The sequence below is a fragment of the Mytilus californianus genome, unplaced genomic scaffold, assembly GCF_021869535.1.
Source record: "Mytilus californianus isolate M0D057914Y unplaced genomic scaffold, xbMytCali1.0.p SCAF_8, whole genome shotgun sequence".
Lineage (NCBI taxonomy): Eukaryota > Metazoa > Mollusca > Bivalvia > Mytilida > Mytilidae > Mytilus > Mytilus californianus.
Window position 1 is genome coordinate 96,853,004 of NW_026262734.1, and position 20,770 is coordinate 96,873,773.

At 31.6% G+C, this 20,770-nt stretch overlaps 1 protein-coding gene across 2 annotated transcripts in view; it reads right to left on the reverse strand.

The window, feature by feature from the left end:
• Window positions 1–1,263: 1,263 nt before the first annotated feature.
• Window positions 1,264–20,770, reverse strand: part of LOC127712719 (E3 ubiquitin-protein ligase TRIM37-like) — a 45,457-nt gene continuing 25,950 nt past the window's right edge. Inside the window, exons 16-22 of one of the 2 annotated variants that reach the window (XM_052219320.1) lie at window positions 19,473–19,555; window positions 18,071–18,310; window positions 16,447–16,656; window positions 15,039–15,201; window positions 12,498–12,580; window positions 11,066–11,288; window positions 1,264–5,274 (exon numbers count right to left, since the gene is read on the reverse strand). In XM_052219320.1, coding sequence (XP_052075280.1) covers window positions 5,241–5,274; window positions 11,066–11,288; window positions 12,498–12,580; window positions 15,039–15,201; window positions 16,447–16,656; window positions 18,071–18,310; window positions 19,473–19,555 — 1,036 coding nt within the window. In that variant the 3' untranslated portion in view covers window positions 1,264–5,240. Of the gene's footprint in view, window positions 5,275–11,065; window positions 11,289–12,497; window positions 12,581–15,038; window positions 15,202–16,446; window positions 16,660–18,070; window positions 18,311–19,472; window positions 19,556–20,770 lie in introns of both variants that reach the window. The other variant, XM_052219319.1, reaches the window with a different exon arrangement.

The window sequence follows — 20,770 nt, forward strand, 5'->3', positions numbered from 1 at the left end:
TTCTAAAATATAAAGCTTTAAAGTAAACCTTATATTAGCTAGTAATTTTTTTTTTTGGCGAATGAAGATAGTCATGAATATGTCAAACTTGGATACTCTCTTGTTTCAAAACACAAAGTAAGAAAACCCCAAATAGAAATCACTGCGAAAAGGGCTGAAAGAGGCTTAATACAGAAAAAATTTACAGTTTTACAACTTTGGCAAACTTCCGTCACACAGTAGGACGTAAAAGATAAAGGGAGGATAAGCTTGTAATTACATTCCAAGGGAAATAACCCTACTTAAATTAAATATTGTAGTTGATGTTTTTCATCTTGGCGGTTACTGAATAGTCTTCAAAACATTGAATTAAAGAAATGCCTGACAAAGCATGATACAGTCTTAAATTGGTTGAAAATAACCGTTAATACGTTTTAATGGAAAAACAATTTTAGTTAGTTGATAAATTAAAAAAATATATTAACACTCATATATAAGAAAGTTATCTGGTGTTTTGAACTAAATGTTATCGAGAATTAAATGCCAACACAGAATAACATTCAGACTTCATAGGGAGAGATACACTTTCTTGAAGCCAATTTTGTAATACACTTTCTTTGAGCCAATTTTGTAATACACTTTCTTTGAGCCAATTTTGTAATACACTTTCTTTGAGCCAATTTTGTAAAACACTTTCTATGAGCCAATTTTGTAATACACTTTCTTGGAGCCAATTTTGTAATACACTTTCTTTGAGCCAATTTTGTAATACACTTTCTTTGAGACAATTTTGTAATACACTTTCTTTGAGCCAATTTTGTAATTACAGTAATTCACTATAATCTTCTACTTTTATTCTCAATAAACATGAATGATATTATGTTGAAATTCTTTAAGATAAAAGATTTTACTACTAGTATCACCTTAACTTCACACCATCATGACCATCAATGATCTAAGTAAATGACTTCAAGGTTAGATGAACTCTGCTAGAATAACATGTACACTTGACAATCATTCATACATCAAATATAGTTGACATATTGTTTATACATGTAGTGTCGAAGAAATAGACCTAACTGAATGTTGACAAATGAACCCTGAAAATGATGTCAAGTTTAGATGAAATTCTTTAAATTTGAATCAATCTTTAATTTTCTGACAAATAAAACTTTCTCCTATATCTGCCCTTCATTTATTAACATGCTTGGCAACAATGACAATGATTTCAGTTCATGATCATTAATATCACAGAACCTTGCACTTGTTTTAAAAAACAACAAATAAAATTTATCACATTTTATTCTGGAAAATAATTATTACACATTAAACTGATTCAATGTTTAAAACATAGCACTAATGTATGACATAATACAATACAAAACTTTACCAAAACATATAGCAGCTATCTACACTCAAACTTTCAAATCATGAAAAATTTATGCACTATCAATGTAAATTATCATTCACAGCACTCATTCTACATATAATTCTAGATTATAACATATCACTTTCCATATCCACCAAGCATCATCTCGACTCCCATATTAACAGGGGGTAGGAGGGGGCATCTTCCCAAATTCCTGGAAAAATAAACACTGAATACCAATTCCCACAAAAATAAACTAGAGGCTCTCAAGAGCCTGTGTCGCTCACCTGTATTTACTGATGCTTTGGAAATCATGTACAATAAGGTTAAAATCATAATTAATAGTATTAGATATTAGATATTATAATGATATCTAAGATAATAGCAAAAAAATTTAAAATTTCTGTAAAATTACTAACTCAGGGGCAGCAACCCAACAACGGGTTGTCCGATTTGTCTGAAAATTTCAGGGCAGATAAATCTAAATCTGATGAACATTTTTGCCACCTGTCAAATTTGCTCTAAATGCTTTAGTTTCAGAGATATAAACCAAAAAATGCATTTTACTCCTATGTTCTATTTTTAACCAAGTCGGCCATGATGGTTGGAAGGCGGGGTCATCGGACAAATTTTTTAAACTAGATACCCTAATAATGATTATGGCCAAGTATGGTTAAATTTGTCTCAGTAGTTTCAGAGAAGAAGATTTTTGTAAAAGATAACAAAAATTTACGAAAAATTGTTAAAAATTGACTATAAAGGGCAATAACTCCTAAAGGGGTCAACTGACAATTTTGGTCATGGCGACTTATTTGTAGATCTTACTTTGCTGAACATTATTACTGTTTACAGTTTATCTCTATCTATAATAATATTCAAGATAATAACCAAAAACTGCAAAATTTCCTTAAAATTACCAATTCAGGGGCAGCAACCCAACAACAGGTTGTCAGATTTGTCTGAAAATTTCAGGGCAGATAGATCTTGACCTGATAATCAGTTTTACCCATGTCAGATTTACTCTAAATGCTTTGGTTTTAGAGATATAAGCCAAAATCTACATTTTACCCCTATGCTCTATTTTTAGCCATGGCTGCCATCTTGGTTGGTTGGCGGGGTCATCAGACACATTTTTTAAACTAGATAACCTAATAATGATTGTGGCCAAGTTTGGTTAAATTTGGCCCAGTGGTTTCAGAGAAGAAGATTTTTGTAAGAAGCTAACGACGACGGACGACAACGACGACGACGGACGCCAAGTGATGAGAAAAGCTCACTTGGCCCTTCGGGCCAGGTGAGCTAAAAATAAGGCATTCTTTCCCGGATCCAGAAATTTTCCCAAATCCTGATAAGCCTCAATCCCTAATTCCCACAAAAAATAAATGTCCAATCCTAACATCCTGAAAAAGGGCCTTCCGCCCAAAAATTTAGCCCAAGATTGGTTTTATGTTTAAAGGCCACTTTCAGAAATATTCACAATAATAAATGCATGCAATAATTTCTGAATTTACAGTACTTGGGCTACTCTGCCAATAAGGTCCCTATTAAGAGCTCCAGAGCCAAGCCCAAAGGATTGGGGTCTGTATAGAAATAATACTGAGGAAGATATGGAAAATATTAAGTTATAATCTGTATATCACATAGTTTAACACCACTAACAATAAATACATTTCCTTTGTTTATCTTAGTAATTTACTTCTTCTCTTTTTATTTAAAATGCTTTGTTTAACACTTCTGACCTCTGTATAATTAACTCTTTGGTACGTTCAGGTTTACTCAAACTTAAGCCAAACATTGTTTCTAGCAACATGACGTCACATTTTGTTTTTTAAACAAATACAAAAATACTAATATGGAACTCATTTTACTTAAACACAACATATTAACAGAAACTAGCTTAGTACAGTAATTTTTTCTGGTTTTGTAAACCGATAAACAACATAACAAAGTATGCAAAAGCTTAAAAAGACCTATCTTCTAATTTAGTGCACTTGCATAAAGTTTGCAAAGTCAAGGGTTTTGATCCACTGCAAGGTAAACCAAAGATGTGAAAATTGTTATTTGCTGTTTCTCCAAGAAGCATACTGCATTTAGCAGAAAGAGCAAAGACTGGTTGGCTCGAAGTCAGAATAACATGTCTGAGTAGGGTGACATATCCTCTTGCTGACTGTTATATTGTGAACTAGGACGTCAGAAAATCCGGCTCAGTTTGACTGTCTAGTACAAAGCAGGGTTTGTATTTATATCTCATCAACATGTCCTCTTGTTGAAATGCATGTAAAATGCACTGAATATTTAATCACCATTTCACCAACACCATCAAGTTCTATTTTTTTTGTACTGTGGATAAATTTGTATTAGTCAAGTACTTTTTCATGGATTTGTAGGTAAAAGTGAACCACAAATTTCAATTCTCAATATTATCAAGTTTCCTTAATAACACTTGTAGGGAGAATTTGTCAAAACCACAAATTCAAGTAACCATGAAAAATTTTCCTCGATCAAAGAAAATAGAACCCACTAAACAATACAACTCCAGTACACAAAAACATGAATATAATAAATAAATATGTGATAAATAAAAGTAATGTTACAAATTCATTAAACCTTTGATAATCAAAAGAAAATACACTTTTTCTTTTGGTCAAAAACATGACACATTTGTAAATTTAATGTATAATACAAATAAGAAAAATCTATTTATGGTAACAAATGTATTTTCTTTTCATACATTTGTTCAACCCTGAGAAAAAATAAAAAAAATAAGGAAACTGAAAAATACAATGAACAAAAAAGTGTTAACTTTGGCCCTTCAAGAAACCTAGAATACCATTGAAACTGTTAACACATCTGCTACAAGTTACAGTATGTAGCCTTTTGGCAAGATATACATGCATTTGTGTATTTTTTTTATAATCAAAATTAAAGGATTAGTCAATTACAACTGTTTCCATCATTATTTTCTTTTTTAGAAATTGCAGTACTATCAGCCAGACACAATTTTCAACCTTAATTACAGGTTAGTGTCTTAAAATCATAAAATCTAAACCTGGTGTTACTACTGATTCGGTTTTCATACAAAATCACAACAACAGCACTTAACCATGCTTTCTTATGTAGTTGAATAAAAATTTCATAAAGATGGAAGAATCATAGATCATATCTTTATAATCCATGACTATATAACTGTAAGTACTGAAAAGACCTTTCCATTATCAGTCTTTGTCAGTGGGCAAGATGTTTTTTTAACCGATCAATGAAAAGAGAAAAGCTTGATGGCTACAAACACATTATGGAATACTAAGGATGTCTACTATGAGTACATATAATATGGTGTTTTTACATTTGAATGTTAAATTTGTCTAAATTAATCTCTAAATTATGCTTTAACATTACTAGAACTTTTTTCAAGCATTCAATATATTGATGTGACCAAATTGAAACATTCATCAGAAGAGAAATAAGAAGACAGTACTTTGAAAATTTCACAGTTGTGCTGATAAATGGTCATTTTGCTAGGATGCTGAAAATTGAAACTACAAAATCATGATTTACAAGGTAAAAAAATACATTTCATTGAATGTGATTTTCCCTTAAATTAACCAGTGCATTGATTTTTTTAGGAGGGAAGGGGATTAAGACCACAAACGATTTCCCTAATAACTTTCAGTAAGATTTTGCTGAAAAACTATCTTGCAAAATTAATGCATTTTAACCTCATAATCAGTTCTCAAAACTACTCTTAGATCATCCTGATGTACACTAACATCTAATAGCATTTTAATACAAATTTTTACCAAAAATAAACACAGAAAATATCCATATCACAATATGCATAAAACATCAGCTACAGAGAAAAACTGTCCATAATTCCTCTGGTATATGTCTAACATCACACTAAAGCTGAATCATCACCACTGTCTGGTCTGAAAACAAATTGTACCGTATAAGTAATAAGTTTTATTTTTTATTAAATGAGATTTACTTTTCATCAACTTCGGCAAAAGTTATCTGTTGTTCAAATCTAGCTAAAAATGAACTAGCTCATTTAGATTCTTGACTACTGTGGATTCAAATATTTTAGTGGGTACCAATTTTCCTAGTTTGAAGGAAAATTGTATTTTGGTGAATATTTGTTTTCTTGGTTTTGCAAAAGTCTGCATACAACTGATTTTTATAGTTTGTTCATATGGTGTACTGTAACACCACTGTCCCAGGTAAGGGGAGGGTTGGGCGCCCCTAACATGTTTAACCCTGCCACATTCTGTATGTGCCTGTCCCAAGTCAGGAGCCTGTAATTCAGTGGTAGTCGTTTGTTGCTATATATCATATTTGTTTTTCATTCATTATTTTGTACATAAATCAGGCTGTTTGAATAGTTTTACATTTGTCATTTCGGGGCCTTTTATAGCAGTCTATGCGGTATGGGCTTTGTTCATTTGCTCATTGTAGAAGGCTGTATGGTGACCTATAGTTGTTAATTTCTGTGTCATTTGGCCTCTTGTGGAGAGTTGTCTCATTGGCAATCATACCACATCGTCTTATTTTTATATATACAACCCTTTTGAAAAGGAGAAGGTCCAGTAGGGACTTATTTTGGCCTAAAATTTTAAGTCAGGGCTCGACAATAACACTTGTCTGATTGTCCGGTACCAGTGGAAAAAAAGGTCGGACAAGTAAAAGGTAGATCAAGGTTGTCCGACAGGACAAGTAAAATCATTTTGTAGAAAATAAATTAAATCCAACTTTGATGAACAAAGTAATAAACAAAAAACAAGAAAAGATAAAAAACAAATATTAATTTGACATGTTTACTTGCAATCGATAATTTAAAACTGGTTCTTTGACAGATACTTTGGCTGTGTGGATATACGCCTAAGGCAGCCTATGGTTACCCATAGGTATCTTTGGGTACCCATGGTTTGATTTTTTGATATATATAGAATATCAAACCAAAGGTACCTATGGATAACCATAGGCCACCTCTGGCGTATAGAAACCAGTCTTAGATGAAATCAAGTATGCGCTTTGTAGATAAGGTGACAAGACAGTTCGGCACCGGCACAGAAACCAATCCTTCCATGTTTAATAGACAGTATGGCACCGTAGGAGACATTTCGGGACCAAGCCAACCAGTACCTCATTTCCCTACCTCATTCTGTTGCTTATAATCAATATGATAAATTTTATTTAACAAAAATATTTTTTAAAATAAAAATGAAGAAATTATTGACCATAAAATTCACAGAATCATATTTGATCATATGTAGACAAAACAATACTTGATTGCGTTTGAATAAACATTTTAATATATTAAAAACAAAGCTGTTTGTAGTAAGGCATTAATCATAATAATCAATATTTTACCAACATGAAAGACCAGGATACAAACCAAATGAGTGTAGACTGACAGGCCTACCAGACTGTGCCTCATGTGCAGAGTCTGATGAGACTTTGGCATTGATGAAAACTAGAACCTAAGTCCTGTGTCATGGCTTGATTCAGTTGTTCTCGACTCATATTTTTGAAAAGGATATCAAGAGATATAAATCAAATTCTGTTCTTATGTTCATTGAACATGTTGAATCAACTTAAAATGCAAAAAAGGTTAATATTAAGATTTTTTTTGAACAAGTTACAATTCCATTCGGACAAGTAAGTTTTGATGTGTACTTGTCCTATTGGGCAATTTGAAAAAAAAGTTATTGTAGAGGCCTGTAAGTACGTCTGATGAAGATTTTTGATATTTTTTAAACACTCAAATGTCTACTTCAGTCGATTCAATTAGTTTGTGTAAAATATTTGAACTGATTTGGTCATTAAAGACGCTCAAATTCAAGGTTAAATATGAAAAATCTATCAAATATGCCACCAAACATCACTTTTCAGATGATTTTTTGTCTAAAATGGAAGTAGCCGCATTCGTTTTCAGTCTCAACCTTTATATATGTTATGTATTATCATCAAATACAACATATATTTAAATATTAAGACTAAACACAAGTGCGGCCACTTCCATTTTAAACAAAAAACGTTTAAAAATTAGCACACATGCTAAAACTGAAGATTCAATAATGTTGCATGCATTAATGATGCTAGTACCTGATGCATGTGCATTGTATTGTCATAAAACAGCCCATATGCATGTAACAAAAGTATTCTACTTTCACTACAAAAGTCAAAAAGTCTGAAAAGACAAGTTTTTGTCTGAATTTGCATGAACTTTTACTCGACATTCTTAATCTGTCTGAATAATTTTTAAAAATTCTTGACATAGTATGAATTTGTCTAATAAGGTTCTTGATTTTTCTTGACAAGTGTCTTGACAGTATGAACATTGTCTTAAAATTTCTCGACACTTCCTGTATCATCTGATAAGAGTCTGGATTAGTCTCGACCAATTCTTGACTGTCTTAAATTTGTCTCGATCTGTCTTGACATATTCTTGACATTCTTAATAATGTCTGAATATGTCTCGACATATTCTTGACATTCTAAATAATGTCTGAATATGTCTCGACACATTCTTGACAGTCTTAAATATGTCTTGACACTATCTCAACAGTATAAATTTCGCCTGAAATGTGATCAGACTTATTCTGCACTGTTTATGACATTCTATTGCTGTTATATACTCCTTTTTATTATGGCTAAACTAAACTTTGAAGAATCAAGGATTAATTTGGTATAGTAAGATACCCTTTTGGTGCAACTAAGTTGGAATACCCTGAATAATCCCCCATGTAGTTTAATTTTGATTTATTTTTATTAAACATTTAAGTAATTGTTTTCACTTGGAATATAAGTCGAAGGTATTGACAAACAGCATTTAGATTTTTGCCGTTCGCAAAACTGCCAGTCAAATTTGCTTTACTAAAATAGGTGCCTTGTATCTCTTTTGGACCCCACAATTCATCTTTTGGGTTTGTGTGGCTAAAAAAAGAGGGGGGGGGGGGGGGGGGGGGGGGCTTTCGTTTAGGTCAAAGAATTTGTTCCCATCTTGATTCAAAAACCTTATTCATTTTTTAGAACAACCCAAAAACATTTTTTATTCAAATTTGAGTGTTGAATTTTATAATTTTTTATCAAAAATAAATATTTGTGATAACTCCTTCCTGAAAAGAAAAAAATGTTTAGATCTATATTATGCATGTCTGTTTGAGAACCATTTCATAAGACCGATGATTTCTATAGAAATCATTGATGGGACCCATTATAAATACATTGTTTTTATTATTCCTGGAGTAGATAATAATTTTCTTTTAATCTTTGGGAATTATTCAATTTGTTTTTATGTTAAAATAAATAACTTCATAATTTTGATGAAGAAAATCCATTTCAATTCAATTTTTTTTCATCAAAATGATGATTTTCATTTTCATCTATCAACAAACTTTTTAAATTGTAGTGGCATGGTCGGTCAACTGATAAGTTGTATGGCTGATTACAGGTAAAGCAATAACTTCTATTTGACAGTTGTGTGTACTCTGGGGTGTGGAATACCTTAATTTTATGGGGAACATCCTGTCCATGTGTAATACTTAATATATTCCAACAGATGACATTACACAAATTTTTCTTCTGTTAAATGAATGATTTGTATATCATCATAATTTGCTATTTATATAAACCACATTTTGGTATAATAATTATTTAGCATATCAACATTGAATATTATGAATGTAGAATGAAATATGTCTACAGTATGATTGGTTTGAATCATTTAATTTATAAGATTTAGGAATCAAAATTTGTAATTGTTTAAAAACCCACATTGAAATTGTTTTATATCAACACACCCACATTTGAATTATTTTATACTTTAGATTTCATAGCCATATTTGCATTTATAAAAATATTTATATACCCAAATTTTCAATTATTTTACATGCCCAACTTTTATTTTTGTTGTAAAGAAGTGTAACTTGAAACAACAGTATATCATATAAAGAGAAATAAAGATTAAAGTTATATCATGAATATTGGTCATGATTTGTAAAACTCAGAACTGTCAAGTAAATTTAAGACACGATTCAAAATGTTCAGAATATGTCAAGCCATACTGAGAAAAAATAAGAATGTCGAGAATATGTCGAGAAATTTCAAGACAGTATTCAAATGTCAAGAATTTGTCAGGAAATTTTAAGACCATATTCAGAATGTCGAGAATATGTCGAGAAATTTCAAGACAGTATTCAAATGTCAAGAATTTGTCAGGAAATTTTAAGACCATATTCAGAATGTCGAGAATATGTCGAGTAAATTTCATACAAATTTAATATAAATGAGAATTTGTCAAGAAAAATTAAGACACAAGTCATACTTTTGGAGAATGTCGAGTAAAAGTTCATGCAAATTAAGACAAAAACTGGTCTTTTCAGACTTTTAGACTTTTGTAGTGTTTCCAATAAATAGCTAAAAATTTACATTTTGAACTGATTTTTAAAATGCTATATTTTGGGGCCAAAAAGGGGTCTTACTGGGCCTACTCCTTTGTACTTTATTGAACATTACCCACAAATTCCACAAAAATTGGTATCTCACAAAAAATAATGAATCAACAGCAATAGAAAAAGATTCACTCTTTAAAAGGATCTATCATGATGACACTACAATCTGCTAAAAATACAGATCCTGGTATGATGATCCCAAAACAATCTGTTTTACTTTCCTATGAAGACCTTTTGGGGATTCTCCTGTTTTGTCATAAAATGATGGATTCATTTAAGAGTTTGAAGGCAGTATTTTCATTGGTTGATGTAATTCTTATCAGAGCAGAAAGTAGAATAGTGTTATCAGATCCTTGTAAGAGAAACACAGGCAAAAGATTTGTATTTCACCAAAATGTTTTCTCTTGGTTTTTTGTGTTGTATGGTTGCTGTCTCACTACCTTGATTCTCCCTTTACTCATAATACTAGTCAAAAGAATATCTAGAAAGAAGGACATCATTATAGTGGTTTAAGTAAGATGCACTCCTAGATACTAGATAGAACTATACTTAGGCCTATTCCAATTAAATGAATGTGGGAGAATAGGAAGAAAAGCTTATTTTTTGGAGGTGGGTCGTTGGTCATTAATGGTCACATTTTCAATTATTGCATGCAAAAATCAGGGCTATTCCATTGAAATTAATGTGGGAGGGTACGAAGGGAGTTCCACAACCAACATATTTTCATCATGTAATTTTTCATACATTAAATGGACATATAACCATAATTGACCGACAAGCCATGTCCAAAAATAAAACTTCCCTTCATATACCCTCACACATCATTTAATGAAATAGCCATTATTATATTTTTTTTTCAGATTCTACACTGATAAATTAACAACATCCTGATATTCTGAGTAATCATGTAATTTTCAATGAAATAATAATGTATCCTAATTTGAGCCCTTCATTGATCATTTAAAACTCTATGATGACATCTAGATGTCAATTTTTGAAAACTTGTTGTTCCTGCCTATTGATATTTGAGTTACATCCCTTTAATTTTATTTTTACTTTTTTGTTGTCTTTTAAAAGTTTATATTGTTTTTCTTTCTTTATTTAATACCTGAAAAATCATAATTAAAACCAGGTCTGGGTTAGCGGAACATTAGTTAACGTTAATTTTACAGTGTTCAAAAAATCTGTTGCATATTTAAATAATTTTAAATATTAATCAAAATTTCAACAATGATTTTTGTTAATTTTTTACTTTATTTCTACTTACTTAGAATCAGTATTGCCACTGTCAGATTTAGTTTTGGCACTATTTTCCTCTGCTGATTCAGACCTACTCTCTGAATTAGCTGTAGTTTTAGATGAGGATGAAGATGTAACTGTAGATGATGAAGAAGTCAGTGGTATTGTGGAAGATGAGGATGTAGAAACTTCTTTTTTATCTTTGTCTGGATTAGAAGTCTTTGCTAGAAAACTGTATGACCATGGTAAACCTAAAAATTTAACATAAATTCAGATAATACTGGGTTGTCTAATGCCTGGTAACGTCATCAAACAAGTAAAAAATAGAAGACTACGATTTTCATGTACCGTAATTTCCAAAAAAATCAAAGACTATTTTTCATTTGACCCTTTGTTCTGCTCGCACTATCACATTTTCATGTTCAGTGAATTGTGGAATCTGGATCAAAACCCAATTTTGGAAAATTAAAAAAAAAAGTCTACATCATAATGAACATATATACTAAGTTTCAAGTTGACGAGTCGAAAACTTCGTAGTAAACTACCTTTCACCAAAACTTTAAAATGATACAGAACAGACAGGAAAACATAATGCACCCTAGCCTTTACCAGTTCTCTCCCTTGTCATCTTCTAATTTTACTTTCCATTATGCCTAATTATAGTTGTCTGCTGGGATTCCCCAGAAATTCTGTCACTGTTTGAAACAACTCATAGCTATGACAACAAAACATTATTAAGTCACATTTTCCCACAAAAATAGAGTACAGTTTCCATAGTGACTGAAATTAATGAAAGAACAAGATGCTGAGTAAGAACCTGATCCTTATATCTATCAAAAAGCTATTAAAACAAAAACGGACTAGGATAAAAGTGGGTGGACTGTTGAACCATTATTTGTTACTTAGTATATTATTTAAATAAATGGGGAATGTGTCCATGGGACCCAGATGATGCCCCCGCTTGTATGTAATGTTATAAAGGGACATAACTCTAGAACGTTAAAAGTATCGCTACCCAAATTTAAACTTGATCTGTGTTTTGTGGTAATAAGCATTATGTAGAAGTTTCATAACATTTGGTTGAGGCAAACTTAAGTTACAGAACGGAAACGAAAAAATCAGCAATTTTTCCATTTGTAAAGGGGCATAACTCTAAAACGGTAAAAGTGACGCCACCAAAATTCAAATTTGATCTGTGTTTTGTGGAAATAAGCATTGTGTATAAGTTTCATAACATTTGATTGAGGCATACTAAAGTTAGAGAACGGAAACCAATTTTGGGACATACGGACAGACGTAAGTACAGACGGACAAGGGTAAAACTTAATGCCCCCTCCGCTATGGCAGGGGCATAAAAATGTCCCTGAATATAAAAAATAGACCCCTAGATATATTATTGTTGATTACACCATTTTTCTTTTCTATTAACAATGTTTTTTCATTACAAGCTACATTCATACCTATTTCTTTAGTTGCACCAGAAGATATTTTATCACTTCCTTCTTTCTTTTTCTTGTTTCCATTAAGGTCATCTGCACTTTGACTGAAAAAAAAATCTTATATTTTACTTATACTGTAAATTTGGAAATTAATGCATGCAATTATTATTGTGAATCACTGATTTTTGGTAAAAATGTGAGATTTCATCAATGCCATTGCAAACCTCCACTTAATCGCATACCGCTTAATTGCATAATTCTGTTAATTGCATAATTTTCTCCTGCACAAATCCATTTCCCATTCATCTAATGTTAAATTATCTGGTTATTAGCACAGCCTAACAAGTGGCCTTTCGGTTAATTGCATAGAAAATAATCGCTTAGTTTAAACTGACGAGATATTTGACGGGAAACGGCAATTTGGTAAGTATATTTTTCTTGAATGCATCATTATTTTCGTTATTATTATATATTCATTTTCGTGTTGTTTAAATAAAGTTTTAAAACAGTTTCTTTCGTGTTTATATGATGGGATATTGATTAATAACCCTTGATGTGTACACAGGTAAAGTTTCCCTTGTTCTATTTTAAGCCTCGAGGTAAAAAAATGTCAAACAGGTAATTGTTGTAAAAACACGACCATTCTCTCTCAAAAGGTGTTAATTATTTATTGGATTTCAAACATTGTCCAAAGATTACATTTGGGGTGAATTTTAAAAACAATGATGCCTGCTAATTCACTTTTAAAGACCATGGAATGACCATCTGATGTGTACACTCATAATTCGGCTTAAGGTGATTTGCATTCAAGATAAACTTTACAGGGCATTTATATATGGTTGAAGAATTTTATATGTCAAACATTTATTTTTTGGTATTTTTGAAAAGATCATTTACTTCTAATTATTATATTTTCTCACGTTCAACACTTGCTTCAAGCAAATATCGCGTAAAGGGCCCCTTACTGCTTTGCATATACGAAACTAACGAAGTTAAAGAAAAAGTGTAACATCACTGTGCAAGCGGTAAATACTGCATATCAAAGGCATTTCATTGCACATTTATTGTTACAAAAGATAATAAACATTGTAGCATTGTTAAACAGTTTATTTTAACCTAAGCTTAATAATGTACATTGTACATACGGGTCATAGAAACAAATCTATTTTTAAAACAATTGGGTCTATTCTTATATCCCAGGTAAAGGAAACGTCGGTACGCAAATGAACTAAAACAAAATGTGTTTATAAAATTTATTGAAAGAATTAAAAGACATTAACATGAATGACATCAGACATATAACTTTTATTATAATAAACTAAGACTTATAAGTATAAGTCATGTTTATGTTGTTAAATTGGTTGCTATACACTCAACTATAAGGCAGTTATTTTTAGTTCCGCTTTTCAAGACTTTTGATTGGCTGTTAATTTATTATGAAATCACTGATAGTTTTGTATTGTTACTGCCAGGTCTTGTCTCTTATCAAAGTTTAAAACAGCCACCACCATCCCCGCCGCTCTTTCGTAAAATTTTTAAATGTTTTTGTTTAGCACGTTAAATGTTGTTTTTGTGTACATGTAACTACCTCTGAATATGTTTTCATATATCCTTTTTATTTTAGTACATTATTGTTTGTATTTACACTTGTCAACGATATACATGTACTTTGGACAGATTCAGTAAATATTGTTAAAGCCGTATTAATTCATCATTCAATACGTTGCAAGTGGATTACAGCCATTCATCTTTCTTCAGGGATTTCCTTTACTGATCTTTGCTATGTTATTTGACTCCGTACTTTGGCATTTCATATATAAGTATACTCCACTTAATTGCATAATTTTGTCTGACAAATAAGCTATGCAAATAACCGGAATCGACTGTATTTTATCGAGATTTTATTATTGCAAACCTAATTTTGTCACATTTTTCACAATAATTTCTGAATTTGCAGTATTTCAGACAGACATAAATATCCTTCAATGTATTCAGAATTTTTGAATCAACAAAATGGGGTGTAAAGTTGGATTAAGTTTGTGACCTTGACCTTGCAGAAAGACAATTTGAGGCACACCCTCTTAGGGCGTGCAACAACAATACTAAATGTAAGTACCATCAATGTCCTTCAAGGCATTAAAAAATTCTGATATAGCACATTTATTCTATTAAAAAAGCTTCTCATTAGTTTTAAATTGTGTGAAGTTTAATTCATTGAAATATTCCTTTAAATGTAATGCAAACTTTGAAACAGGAACAGATTTGTCAGGCTGAATTTGCATTAATTTGTGTCTTCTTATCCATCAAAACAGTAATTCCCAGTGTCAGTTTTGCAAACTTGCCAAATCTAAGCTAGTTTCTGGAAACTCAACACCCCTTTAAAAAATGTCAATATCCTGTTTTGATATAAGATCAAAATGGCAGTTTTCTTTTAAGAATTGTGAACCTGATTTTGACAATTAACACACTGATCCTCTTTTACCATAACTAAAAACTGACCAGTTTTAATAACCAATATGGATTGATTTAAATGTTATCTGACCTAGTTTTGATGTTACTGACCTAGTTTTACTAACAGCTAGTGACACACAGCTATGGAATGGTTGAGATGTAGGTAGATCCTGCATGACTTCGAAGGAGGAATCAGACAATGACACTTCTTCTAAGTCTAACGTACTGGATAAGGAATGCTGCTCAAATGATATGTCTGCTTCAGTCTTCTCATCTAAAATGTCAAAACTCACAAATTTCAGACAAAGCATAGAACAATATTTTTTTGCAACCATTTAAAAAGCTATAATTTCAAAAGATAAAAGTGGACTGACAATGAAGTGAATAAAACTACAAATATAGTCATGGAAAAAAAGATTATTACATTGGTAGCATTGAATTACATTGATTTCCCAGTCAAATAAAAACCGATAATTTCACATGTGAAATAAACGTGGTTATTTCACTCTCTGACGTCATACAACAATAGGCGTTGTCAAGACGTCGATAACGTCGGATCAAAACAAATTGTGAATGCGTAGAAAAAAGATATAGTTCCTTACATTTTCTACATTAATTTCATTAAAAAAAGCCATTTGCCAATGTAATAAAAAGAATAACTAATCAAAGAATTCAAATATCGAAAAATATTCAACTCGTGACCGAACAACACTGATAATTAACTCATGCGCTACGCGCATTCGTGAATTAATGTGTTGTTCGGTCACTCGTTGAATATTTTTCTCTATTTGAATTCTTCGATTAGTTATTCTATAATTATTTTATAAATGCACTTATAAAAGATATAAGGAATATTATAACAAGTAGTTTGTATTGAGTGGTACTAATACCCTCTACATCTCAGATCCTAATAAATTAATTGTTATGACCTTGGGCATGAAATACCTGACCTTGAGTCAATATCATATACATAACACTTGCATCTAAGTGTGATTTACACAATTATAATCTGCACATTATTTTAATACATTTCCTAGAGTTGCCTTGATCTTTCCTTCTTTGGAAACATTTGAGCAATATTATGAGAGTCCATGCTGGTACATGTAGTACTATTATCATCCCACTAAGAGTTTGGACTATATTATGACTCTGCCTATGATGTATTTTTTCCTAGTCAATACAGCTTTATAAGGTGTGAAGCAAAAGCAATTACCAATAACAGTCATCTGTTTAATCATATATTATGTAATTAATTTAATTTTCTCGGAATTCATTTCTATAGGTGAGTCATAAATGTCAGTGTTTAACAAAATACAAATAACTTTAAGACTTGTATGTAGAATTTGTCAAAACCACAGTAATAGAATTTTTCCCCAATCTACAAATTAAGAATCCATGAAAATATATGAATCTACGGTAATTTGATCTTACATCAACTATCTTAAGATAAAGCCAACCAAGTACACTAATTATTATTAAAGTAAAAATAATGACACTGGTCCAATTAATATTAACTTACCTGATAATTTAACAGGTGCTTTTTTCTCCTCCTTCTTAGCATTATTGTCTAGAGAGAGTCTGTTCATTGTTGCTGTTATTCTCTTTACAACAGGAAGTCTGTCTTCACTAGAGGAGCCTTTGGAGGGTTTGTCTTGGGTTACTCTAGTAAGCTCAGATCTATCAATAGTGGAGGATTCTGGCACTGGCAGGGGCATCTTAAACTTTTTGTCTACTGTAACAGATGAGAAATATTAGTTAGCTCCCCTTATGCTAGTTACGCGAGAAAGATTTGTATTGGGTTATGTATTAAATACCTAGTGTTAGTTTATTCATTACTTATAATTATCACATAAACAAAACAGCACTTATTAAATCAGCACGCTTATACTAATGCCGATATATATTACATATTAGTTCCTGAACAATTTACAATTAGCAAGCAAGTACTTTGAGAGATTTGAGGTTTGTTAAGTTTCCATAAAATTCTTTCAATGGGACGTTCCTGTAGCAAAAATTTAAATACATAAATAAACTGGCACTGTGATCAGTTTCACAAAAATTTTGTAAGGGTTCCACGGAACTAGTGTCTCGCCTACTTCTGCTAGTCACAGGCTCAACAAAAATGGGGAAAAAAAATTATTAAAAATTTTCTTATAGATACTATCTTTTGATTGTAAGAAGCTTCTGTCCAAGTTTGTTAAAAATCCAGAATGGTTTATGAATCTTATTAATGTTTTAAAAACTTCTACAGACTGTATGTAATGTTAACAGGAAGAAAAACCAAGTCCATTTATAAGTAATATACAGAAAAACAAGAAATATATTTTTACAAAATTTCCTTTTAGATACTAGCTTTTGATCATAAACAAGCTTCTGTCCAAGTTTGGAACAAATCCAGGATAGTTTAAGAAAGTTATTAAAATTTGAAAAACTTTAACCACAGAGTGAATGTAATGTTAACTGGCAGAAAACCTAAGTCCATTTATAAGTAAAATACGGAAAAACAATTTTTTTTTTTTTTTTACAAAATTTACTTCTGGATACTTATGATCATAAACAAGCTTCTGTCCAAGTTTGGTAGAAATCCAGGATAGTTTAAGAAAGTTATTAAAATTTCAAAAACTTTACCACAGAGTAAATATTTGTGAACAAAAGTCGCAGGCTCTACAAAAATCTTACGACATAAGTTGATTGTAAGTGTACTGAATTGTTCATGACTTACTATTAACTCTTGTCGTAAGATTTTTTGTGAAACTGATCACTGATTCTAGGAAAGGTTTGATTTCCTTGGCAATAAATAATGCTGAATCTTGGTATTTTTATTATTGTTTAGGTTTATAAGTCTTATCAGTGTTTAGTTGTTTAAATTGTCTTTTGATAAAATTTGTTTATAGAAAATGTTTAAAATACTAGGTAAAGTTCCAAAAAAAGCGGTCATACATTCCACCTGCTATTATACCATAGAGAGAAATACATATCTGGAAATGAGCCAAGACAAATTAATAAAGAAACTAGCATTTTAAGTTTAAAATAAAATTCAAAATAAGTCTTGCATATAAGTACGACTAAAATTTAGCATGTTTATTTTGATGACACTGCTCTTTTTGTGAGAAGTGTAAAAAAGTGCTAAATTCAATACCTACCATTTTTCTCACTTTTGACAATAGCTCTTGCCTCTGTTTCATTAGTAACTGCTGCATTGGCAGCTGCCAATGTTGAGGCAGCCAGTTCAGAGAATCTAGCATGGATGTGTTCTAATACATTGTCTGTAGATACAGCTGTCTTCTTCTTAGTCTTAGTTTTATCTTCTTTCCTCTTACGCAGAGCAGCTTGGACTTTCTCAAACCAGTCGGGACTAAGTCCAAATCTGTCACCAGCGCCATCTATCAAAATAAAACAAGAATATCATATTTAGTACAAAATAATACATTTGCTAAACAATATTCTTAGAAGCAGTAAATTCTATTTGATCTAGTTTTTGTTTTTTCTTAAAGCCAGGTGTTGCTGCTCAACTGTTTTTTTGGACTTAGTGAAAAATATCCAGTTTGCTTGTTTTTAGGTGAACAACGAAGTCTAGCCTTAGCTACTGTGGATTCATTTATTTTCGTGGATATCAATTTTTGTGGATTAAGGAAAAAATTGTATTTTCGTTACACGTGATTTCTTAGTTTAATGTAAGTCTGCATAAAAGCCTATATATAAAATTTGTACTTTGTTGAATATTTAAATTTGTGGTTCAACTGTACCCACAAAATCCATGAAAAATTGGTATCCCATGAATAAGTATCATAAAAAAAAATATGATCAGACCAGTTTATCTATTTTCTAGCTGGCAAAAAATGCCAACTAAAATTAAGTGTTCCTTGTACACTCAAGATGAAAAACCTGAAATGACTCTGCAGGAACTTACCACTGTCCAAGGTTATGGGCGGGTTGAGTACTGACAAGCATGTTTACCCCTTTCCCCCCACCACCAACATTCTTTTTGTACCTTTCCCAAGTCAGGAGCCTGTAAATCAGTGCATGGTTGCCGTTCGTTGTTGTTTACCAATTTATTTTTCATTTAATCTGTAGGTAAAACCATGCCGTTGTTTCTTGTTTAAATTTTTTTCATGCTGGGTCCTTATCATATGATTGGCTTTGCTCATTGTTGAAGGCTATAGGGTGTCCTACAGAAGCTTTCATCGAGGTCATTTGGACTGTTGTGGATATTTGTCTCATTGGCTATCATACCACATCTAATTTTATTTTTTCTAGGTAAATCTAAGGTAAAAACACCTAAAAATAGGTGTTTCATCTGTAAAATGTTTAAATAGATCTAGATAACACTCAAATTAAACTGCCCAGGTGCTGAAAGTATAGTTTAACACAGGAATAATTTTTTGTTGAACACATCTTTTTCTTCTTTTGTATTTTATGACAATACGAAAATGCATTTACTCAAAGGCTACCAGTATACAGGCATGATATATTTATGTTGTGTCAATACTATATATCTATCAATAATGATAAACACAAAAGACAAATAAATATATTTATATTTACCTCCAAAAGCTGCTGACCATGGTCTTGTATCAGATGCCTTTTCTTTAAACAGCTGTCTTATTAATGCTTCATCATCTTCATTTCTGATAGAAAATAAAATATATTAGACAAGATAGAGGGAGGAAGTACCTTTTTCGGGACTTCGGGATAGGCCTTTCCTTGCGGCATTTCAGGATTTACACTTATTTAGACTCAGGAATTAATGATTAATTTTTCGAGATCCTGGAAAGAATCCTTTATTTTTTTGAGATTCAAGATTCAGCATTTATTTTCTGGGGAATTCCAGATGACATCCCTCTCTTACCCTGCATCAAAATAATATTTAACCGTCAGTGATATAATTAAAGCCCATATACTCCCCTTCAGTCTTATTTTAAATCTAGTAATATAAATGCAGTGATTATTGCTGTCTCACAGTATATTTTTAATCTCTGTTGTTAATAGCAATTGTTTTGTTTTTGGTTGAGGATATTCTTTACTTTAATAATCCTTTGATGCAATTTGGACCTTGTCATAGCTCTTGTCCGTAGATAAATTTCAAATTTGTGCTCTTTCCCGTAAATTTCCTATGTCACAGTTACATCACAGTAAGAACTGTTTGTTCGATGACATCGTTTACGCCGATTGACCTGGGGTCAACCAGTGTAACTCATTCATTTTGGCCCTGCTCAAAAAAGAGCTTGAAGCCATTTTTCAGAGTGGAAATTTGAGAATGAAAGTATGTATAACTGTTATTTTCATAAAAATTTTCAAAGTTCAAGGCCCATATTTTCAGGAAAAATCAGTGGAGCTGAACCAGAAATAAACTAGGAATGACAGATAAGGGTAGAACTACATGGCCCAACAACTTTGTTGCAGGGCCATAAAAACAACTAGGTGTATTGTCAAAGATTATTGGGTAAAATGAAGACATCTTGCAACAAATTTCGTGACATTCCTTGTGTAACAATTCTGTCTAAAACCTCTCTTTAATTACACAATGTACTTGTTTTCTGCACCAGTACTATTAGAAATAAATTTGTGACATATTCCATGAGGTCCCATTCTCCCCAGAACCAGACTCAGGGTTCTCACTAGGAATTTTTCATGGTGAGTCCTGGGACTCATCACTTTTAGAAATGGTGAGTCCCAATAGATTTTGATGAGTCCAGGATGCATGTAATTTTTTGTGTCTTAATATGATGAAATAAAACTAAACGACGCGTGTTGGATTGGTAGTTTTTATTATATCAATAAAAGTTATTGTTCATTACAACAAATGAGCTGCTTCGGATAGAAATCGACCTTATGCAAGTGCA